Here is a 9,339-nt window from a genome sequence, read left to right on the forward strand (position 1 = left end):
TTAGGAACTCTTTCCTAATGTCCAACCTGAACCTCCCCTGCTGCAATTTAAGTCCATTGCCTCTTGTTCTATCCTCAGAGGCAAGGAAGAACAAGTTCCCTCCCTCTGCCTTATGACACCCTTTTAGATACCTGAAAACTGCTATCATGTCCCCCCTCAACCTTCTCTTTTCCAAACTAAACAAGCCCAATTCCTTCAGCCTTTCTTCATAGGTCATGTTCTCTAGACCTTTGATCATTCTCGTTGCTCTCCTGTGGACCCTCTCCAATTTCTCCACATCCTTCCTGAACTGCGGTGCCCAGAACTGGACACAATACCCCAGCTGAGGCCTAACCAGCGCAGAGTAGAGCGGGAGAATGACTTCTCGTGTCTTGTTCACGACACACCTGTTAATGCATCCTAGAATCATGTTTGCCTTTTTCGCAACAGCATCATACTGTTGACTCATATTTAGCTTGTGGTCCACTATAACCCCCAGACCCCTTTCTGCTGTACTCATTCCTAGGCAGTCCTTTCCCATTCTGTATGTGTGACACTGATTGTTTCTTCCTAAGTGGAGCACTTTGCATTTGTCCTTATTAAACTTCATCCTGTTTACCTCAGCCCATTTCTCCAGTTTATCCAGATCCCTTTGAATTATGACCCTATCCTCCAAAGCAGTTGCAACCCCTCCCAGCTTGGTATCATCTGCAAACTTAATAAGTGTACTTTCTATGTCAATATCTAAATCGTTAACGAAGATATTGAACAGAACCGGTCCTAAAACAGACCCCTGCGGAACCCCACTAGTTATACTTTTCCAGCCGGATTGAAAACCATTCATAACTACTCTCTGGGTACGGTTATCCAGCCAGTTGTTCACCCACCTTATAGTAGCCCCATCTAAGTTGTATTTGCATAGTTTATTAATAAGTATATTATGTGAGACCGTGTCAAATGCTTTACTGAAGTCTAGGTATACCACATCCACCGCTTCTCCCTTATCCACAAGGCTCGTTATTCTATCAAAGAAAGCTATTAGATTGGTTTGACATGATCTGTTTTTAACAAAACCATGCTGGCTGTTCCCTAGCACCTTACCACCGTCCAATTGCTTGCAGATGATTTCTTTAATGACCTGCTCCATTATCTTTCCTGGCACAGAAGTTAAGCTGACTGGCCTGTAGTTTCCCGGGTTATTCTTGTTCCCCTTTTTATAAATGGGTACTATATTTGCCCTATTCCAGTCTTCTGGAATCTCTCCTGTCTCCCACGATTTACCAAAAATGATTGCTAAAGGCTCAGATACCTCTTCTATCAGCTCCTTCAGGATTCTAGGATGCATTTCATCAGGCCCTGGTGATTTGCAGACATCTAATTTTTCTAAGTAAATTTTAATTTGTTCTTTTCTTATTTCAACTTCTAAGCCTACCCCTTTTTCACTAGCATTCTCTATGTCAGGCATTCCTTCAGATTTCTCAGTGAAGACCGAAACAAAGAAATCATTAAACATTTCTGCCAAAAGTCACTAGGTCACCTCTATCCTTTATGAAACTCTATTGACTTTAATCATATGCCACAATATGCTTTATTGCATTGGCTTATGTCAACTCCACACTATTCTGTGGACCAGGGGTGGGCGATAATTTTTTATGGGGACCACTCCAAGAACTTGGTAAGTGGTCAAGAGCTGCACTCTTCTATGATAATAATGGAGATGTCTGGGATGGAGGTTGGGTGCAGTGCAGAAGGTGGCTCGGGGTAAGGAACTGGGTACAGGAGAGGGTATGCGATCTGGGAGAGAGTTTGGGTGAAGGAGGAGGTTGTGACCTGGGGCAAGGGACCGGGGTACAGGAAGAGGTATTGGGTGTAGGAGAGGATTCTGACATGGGGAGTCTGGGCGGAAGTCGTGACCAGTGTTCCCTGTAAGCTGAGTGTTTGGGCAGCTCCCCACAGAGATTCAGGTGCTGCCCAGCTGAGAGTGCCCATAGCTGACAGCATATGTTTCCATTGGTGGTGCACATCCACACATGCCTTGGTGCACGTTACAAAATTTATTCTGCCCATTGACTGAATGAAATTCAAGCGAACACTGGTTGTGACCTAGGGCAGGGGTGCAGAAGTTTCGGGTTGTGAACTGGGGTAGGAGGGAGTTGTTTGTGACCTTGAGTTGAGTGCCCAAGGCAGTGCACGGGGTTCGGGTTGTGATCTGGTGCAGGGAGGTGGTGGGGTGGTGAGACAGCAGCCCAGCAGGAATCCCAGGCAGGCCACCTGCTTGCTGTGTGCCCCACACGCTGCTCAAACCAGCTGGCTGCTGGGGGCCACGTGCATCTCTGCACCAAGCACCCATTGCTGGGGGTGGTGGGACTTAGCACGCTCCTCGTGCTGCAGGCATGGTACAGGCAGCTCTCATTGGCTGGTTTCTGGCTAATGAGAGCTGCAAGGATTGTGCTGGGGTAGGGGAAGTGCATGGAAGTCCCTCCCAGCCACGAGGCATGAGATGCACAGGCGCACATGGTCACAGCAGCTGGCCACTTTGAATGCTATGTGCGTCGTGGCAGGCAGGGAACCTGCCTGAGGGCACCACTGGGCTGTGGGACACTGGTGGCCCAGGGTACCATCACAGGCCAGACCCAAAGGTCTGTCAGGCTGGATCTGGCTCACAGAGCCGTATTTTGTCTGCCACTGCTATGGAGGCATCATGTGCTTCAGTTGCCTAGAAACAGCTATCAAAAAAAAAAAATTAAGGTACAGAATCTAGTCAAAGTGTGATTTGCTTTTTAGTGAGTAGATTCTAAATTGTCTGATTTCTGTTTAGTGAAGTTGCAACTTTTCAACCATACAGCCAAGCTAACCTGTTGGCCGGATTTGCCCAGGATTTTGAAAAAATTGCAAGAATTTCCTTGACATTTTCCACAGGGAATGTAATAGGCCCAAAGCACAAACTCAGGATCCTCCAAATGAAGTTAAGGTCAATTACAAATCCAGAAAGGTAAGTGGATGATTACTGCAATCTCCCTACTTGTAAATTAGATGGTTCTCAATGTTTCACGTGGATTTCCAGCCTGCTTAAGACCAGAAGATTGACATTTAGACCATACAGCCTAATTACTGTACATATATTTTGCGGGAAATTCTGCCCTTAAGTCCATGCATGTAATTCACACTGCAGTCACTGACAATTTTGTATCCATGACAACAGAAACTGGTTTATTGTCTCTGAAATGTGTAATTTGGGGTCTGTATGTGCGATTTCTATTCAGCCAAAACTCCCTTTCATTATAAGGGGGTTTAAAAATAAGACACAAGAAAATACAAATGTCCAGTAAATGTGTATCAAAGGCAGTAAACCGTCAGAGCAAGGAAACATTTGTCAATATCTGCCATATAATTTCCGCAGATCTCTTATATACCCAATAAAGGGGAAAAAAGCTAGCACTCTAGGATGTCATGGAGAGGGAGCCGTTAGCCTGCTATGTAACAGTATCCCACGCAGGTTGTCTGGCTGTATCTGCTGCATAATTTGTACACAAGAGATCTTTTAATCACTCTTTCACTTTTCTTTCTGTTGGACCACGTCGCCTCCTTAGTTAATAGGTTTCTCCCTTATAGTCATCTGAGTGTGATGTATCTTCTGTCCATACTGACTGAGCAGGACTTCCAATGGGCTGAAGCCTCCAGATGACCTGGCCACCTCTTTAAGAGGCTAAGGGGTTTTCTTATCTTTGGGACAGCCGGTGTGAAATTTCTTAGGCAACGGGCCTCAGATCATCTACGTGTGTTAAAAACAAGGTTTATTAATAGAGAGAAAATGGTAGCACAGTAACAGGAATTAACTGCATATTTCGATTTACAGACTAATAAAAAGAAGATGCATTCTGTTTTTAGTAAGCCAGTCTCTTCTCTCCAACCTTTCCTTATGAGAGACGGCCTGGGACACCTCTTTATTTCCATGCCTCTGATCTCCTCCCTCTCTGATTTTTGAGTCTCAGGTCCATGTGTAGTCCTGTGAAATACCTGGTTTACCATAAGCCTCTCTCTCCAGCTGTAACCTAAGAGACGGCTACTTTCTCCTTAGAGAAGATTTTCCCAGAATCAGTGCAGACTGAGGTCAGTCTGTTGCTATCAATTTCTTTTCTCACGAAGAAAGGCAAGAGACTTTTCCAGTGCAGAAAAAAAAAATCAAATCACACAAAATCTGGTTTAAATACTCCTGCTACCCACAGCATAGGGAAGAAACTATCTCATCTCACCTAACACCCCTTTTCTCCTGCTGTGCATACTACAGACAACTCACTGTATACAAATCCCTGAAGTCCTATAAGATGATGCATGAATGAAGAAAAGAGCAAAGCCTGTTTTTAAATCAGTGGCTCTTCTTGTTTGTTTTTTCTCTGTATGCAGACCACCTGTGTGCAGATATGACCTTGTATTGCTGGAAAACACTGAAACAATCTTCAAACCTGTTCCATGTTAAAACATGCAAACCTGAGCCAAGGAAGCCTCAGCTGCATACCATCTGATACAGAGAACAGCACACATTTCACTGATTGTGAGAAAATGGCAGAAAAGACTTATTTTCAAGTGTCGTCACACCCTGTCATCCATGGAGTCCAAACTTCAGCGCAGTTCCCCATCCTCTGCAGGTGTCCTGTTGCCGCGACTCTCAGGTGCATTTGTGTTGGTGTAGTACTCAACAAAAATGTTTTAGACTCAAAATATTTCATCCAAGAAGCTCAGAGTTCTTCCCACACGTAAGCTATTGAAGAGCAGCAAGGATATGGCAGGAGACTACCACTCTTGAATTATAAACTAGCCATCTTCATTTTGACTGGGAAATGATTGGCTTTAAAACAATGATTTGATTTTTTTTTTATAAAAGATGTCTTTGATGGTAAATAAAGCTTGGCCCCAGGCCAAGTGAGCATAGTGGTGATGTCATTTTCAAACTATACTTTTGGCTTTTTTAACTTCTTATCAGAGCTATGGTTATTTTATGATGAAACTACTATTCAGAGTAGCTATTAGAATGGGGCTTTTATCTCCCCACTAAAAGCAATGATTTACTCCACGTGCATACAAATGCCCAATAAAAGTTAAAGCGAAATAGCTGGCATTGTATGCAGTAATCATCACTGTCATGCTGATAGTAACAGCTTAATAACACAACATTCCTTTTTGCATAAAGCCAGTTTTCAAGTTTGTGGTTTTGGTTATTAGGACTTTACACCAGTTTGCAGAAAGAAAAAGTTTCTTTAAAACAGCGGTATCAGGCAAGGAACCTAAACATCACAAGTTGAAACACCCTTATGTGGAAGGACAGCTTTACCACAAACACATATAGGCTGTATCTACACTACAAAAATAACTTTGAAGTTGAGTGTCTACACACACCATACTTGAAAGTTAAACTTCCACCTAGGGCACAACTCCATTCCCAGGAATGGAATAAGGACTTCAAAGTTGGACTTCCTACTTCTAAGTTAATTTTGAAGTAAGGGAAAATGTATGTAGACTATCTGCTGGCTACATCGAAGTAGTGCCTAACTTCAAAGGTAGTTCCTAATGTAGACATACCTGCAGTGAGCAACATTTTAGAGGCCAGAACCAAATTCTGTGGCTCAAAACTTAGTCAACTCTCTGACTTCAAGACCTGTCAAATTCAAATCCTAGCTTGAAACACCTCCGATTCTTAAAACAAACAGATTGGGAATTTTTACATTAGCAAATCTACCTGTTTTTCACTTGTCTTATTGTCAAAAAAATATAAATCATTTAGTTTTCACCCAAGCTTCGCATAAAAAGCCAGCCTAAGGCCAGTCCCACGCTATGGTGAGGCATGCTCTTGGGACTCTGGAGCCTCCTAATGGCCCATGTGGGGATGAGCTTGCCACATGGTCTGAATTTCTTCAGTTGGTCATCTCGCTCACTCCTCAGCCTCCCCTATGTTCACCCCGGAGCTGACGCTTTTTCTTCATAGTGGCTTAACTCTCCCTCTCAGTCACATCAAAGTGCCCCTTCTTCCACAGCATTATCAAAGTCTCCTTCCAGCCTGCTCCAGCAATTTCCAGACAACCGGCCATCAGCATGCCACTCCTGCAGTGGTTTATAGGGTAACTCAGGCCTCGGCACTGGGTTCTGCTCAAGGGATCCTTGGGCCAGCAGCTCAAATCATTACTTTCCCAGCGGTTTCTGCTCCCTACATGGCCTATCGTAGGGTCCCACACCATCTCCTTGGAGCAGGGTGTTTGACTGCAAGCTCTCTAACGGCACACTGTCTCCTCCAGCTCACCGGCTTTACAGGTGCTCCACTTGTTTCACCCCCAGCTAAGCCTCACTGAGTATGTTCACACAGGAATGAAAACCCCACAGCAGGCCTACACCAGCCAACTCAAGCTTGTGGATCTCAGGCTGCTGGATTGATTCATTACTGTGTAGACTTCTTTACTTGGGCTGGAGTGTGGGAGCCTGTTTCACTGAAAGCCCCAAAGCCTGAGGCAGTTGGTATTTTTTTGCTGTGTAGACATAGCCCTTGGGATTGAAGCTCAACTTATCTGGGCTGCTACCAGCTGAGGACAGTGAGGAGGGACCCCTTTTCCCCAGCCGCGGCAGCTCCATGCTGGGGATGGTGGGGTGGAGCTTCTCCCCATTGGCCCAGCACTGTCAGGGCTAGGGGAGAGATCTCTCCCCAGCACAGTCATGAGCCCCTGTGTAGGGCTTAACAGCTGCATATCCATACAGCTTAGGGGGAGCTTATTCAACACAGAGAACGTCAGCCACTAACATTTATAAGCAATTGATAATAAGGGTTTATAATGGAAAGTGCCAGGCAACCTTGATATAGATGTCACTACCAATGTATCCTATAATAGAGTCACACGCAGCTACCTATCTATCCGTTACATGACAATTTACTGTCATTTGCGTGGGGGAGCTGTCTGACTCATGCCAATAAAACCTTCCTACTGCACCACTTCACCACATACTTTGCTCAAGACACCTCTTGCACAGTAAAACTAGAATCATAGAATCACAGACTCATCGGGCTGGAAGGGACCTCAGGAGTCATCTAGTCCAGCTCCCTGCTTCAAGCAGGATCAACCCCCACTAAGTCATCGCAGCCAGGACCTTGTGAAGCTGGGACTTAAAAACCTCTAGGGATGGAGATTCCACCACCTCTCTAGGCAACACATTTTAATGCTTCTCTACCCTCCTGGTGAAGTAGTTTTTCCTAATATCCAACCTACACCTCCCACTCTGTAACTTCAGACCATTGTACCTTGTTCTGCCATCTGACACCACTGAGAACAGTTTCTCTCCATCCTCTTTAGAGCTCCCCTTCAGGAAGTTGAAGGCTGCTATTGAATCACTCCTAAGTCTTCTCTTCTGTAAACTAAACAAGCCCAAATCCCTCAGCCTTTCCTCGTAGGTCACGTGCTCCAGCCCCTTAATCATTTTTGTCACCCTTCGCTGAACCCACTTCAGCAAACCCACATCTTTTTTATACTGGGGGGCCCAAAACTGGACACAATATTCCAGATGTGGCCTCACCAGTGCTGGACGGAGAACAACCGCCTCTCTAGATCTGCTCAAAATGCTCCTCCTAATGTACCTTAATATGCCGTTAGCCTTCTTGGCTACAAGAGCACACTGTTTACTCATATCCAGCCTTTTATCCACCATAACCCATAGGTCCCTTTCTGTTGCACTGCTGCTTAGCCAGTTGGTCGCCAGCCTATAACAATGCTTGGGATTCTTCCATCCCAAGTGAAGGACTCTACACTTCTCCTTATTGAACTGCATCAGATTTCTTTTGGCCCAATCCTCCAATTTATCCAGGTCACTCTGGATCCTATCTCTACCCTCCACTTATCTACCTCTCCCCCTAGCTCTGTGTTGTCTGCAAACTTGCTGAGGGTACAATCCAGTCCCTTATCTAGGTCATTAATAAAGATGTTGAACTATTTTAGAAGTGTTTTAAATACAGGAAGGCTTTACCTCTTGCACGTCATTGTTTCACTCAATCAGTTTGCCGCGTCACGGTTCGTCACTTCCCGCTGCGCTGTGCCATGTCATCCCAAACATGATTCACTGTGCTCAAGCTTCCTCAGAGCTCCCTCACAACCACCTTAAGGCCACTAAAGAAACTTCCAACCTTAATTATGGCACCAAAAAGCAAAGTGGGTAATGCAGATATTGGTTAACCGGTTAAGAAGGGGAAAAATGTGATGACGTTAAGCCAGAAAGTTGAATAACTGGATAAGCCGGCAAGTGGTCACACTGAGACCTCAGTATGGCATTAATGAGTCTACTGTGCAGTATATTAAAAAAAGAGCAAAACAAAACAGACAGCGTTGCTGCAGAGCTGCTAAAATTAATGAGCAAAACTAAACAGCTTCCCAACACAATGGCTCTTTGAGAACCCGCCAGTTAACCCTCCCCTTCCATGGGAACATGTTGCTTCTGTGTCACAAACTCAGCCCCCGCCCCACCCGCCCAGCTCTCCCAGTATTTGCATTTTTCACCATTCACATCTTTCTCTGGAAAGTAACCCCCATGAATGGTGAGGCTTTCCTGTGCTTTCTGTGAATTACTTTTTCAGGATTCCTTCCCGTAAAGCCGACCTTCCTCAGCAGCGTGAATCCAACGCTAAAGGCTTCCACCGCAGAGAAAATCATACAGACGCACTGGGGGGCAAGGCTGTGCTACAGGGAAGATGGCCCTGCCACAGTCGGTCTAGTACGGACCCGCTACATTGAACTCACAGGGCGTCAGCGCTGGCACTCATGCCCCCCGTCAGGTGTCAGGGAAGTGAGCGATCGCGCCCGTCAACCTCCCTTAGTGGGGCTGGCGGGGACGCCCCGGTTCAGGTGTGCGGACTCCGGCTATGTGACTAGGGCGGCGGGAATTGCCTCGCCTCCCCGGGGCGCCGTAGGGTACAAGGGCAGCCCGTCACCTTCCCCGCCACAGCCGGCGCCGCCAGCCTCCTAGGGAGAGACCCGAGCGTGGGCACCACTGGGAGCGGGCCCCACAGACGCCCCCACCTCAGCCCTTCTACTAGACCCCCACGATACCCCCAGCCCCGCCCCTTTACTAGGCCGCATTGCCCCAGCTCCGCCCCCTTCCCTCGGTCCGAAGGCCCCAGCTCAGCCCCGCCCTGTCCCCTTCACTCGGCCCCACAGACGCCTCCCGCTCGGGGATGGGGGCGGGGCCCGCACGCGCTCGCTGACGGCCGGGGCGGGGCCTCAAGCCGCCCGGCAGCCAATCGCTGTCGAGCGGGCGGGCGGGCAAGCTCCCCTCCCCCTCCCCCTCCCCCTCCTCCCAAGCGCGTGGCGGGCGGAGCCTCCGGCCCGTGTCACG

At 46.9% G+C, this 9,339-nt stretch overlaps 1 protein-coding gene across 1 annotated transcript in view; it reads left to right on the forward strand.

Annotated features, from left to right (window-relative positions):
• Nucleotides 1-4,471, forward strand: part of LIPH (lipase H) — a 29,967-nt gene extending 25,496 nt beyond the window's left edge. The window contains 2 exon segments of the mRNA XM_075004592.1: nucleotides 2,798-2,971; nucleotides 4,384-4,471. Coding sequence (XP_074860693.1) covers nucleotides 2,798-2,971; nucleotides 4,384-4,471 — 262 coding nt within the window.
• Nucleotides 4,472-9,339: the final 4,868 nt, after the last annotated feature.

Source organism: Carettochelys insculpta, chromosome 10 (assembly GCF_033958435.1).
Source record: "Carettochelys insculpta isolate YL-2023 chromosome 10, ASM3395843v1, whole genome shotgun sequence".
In the NCBI taxonomy this organism is placed as follows: Eukaryota; Metazoa; Chordata; order Testudines; family Carettochelyidae; genus Carettochelys; species Carettochelys insculpta.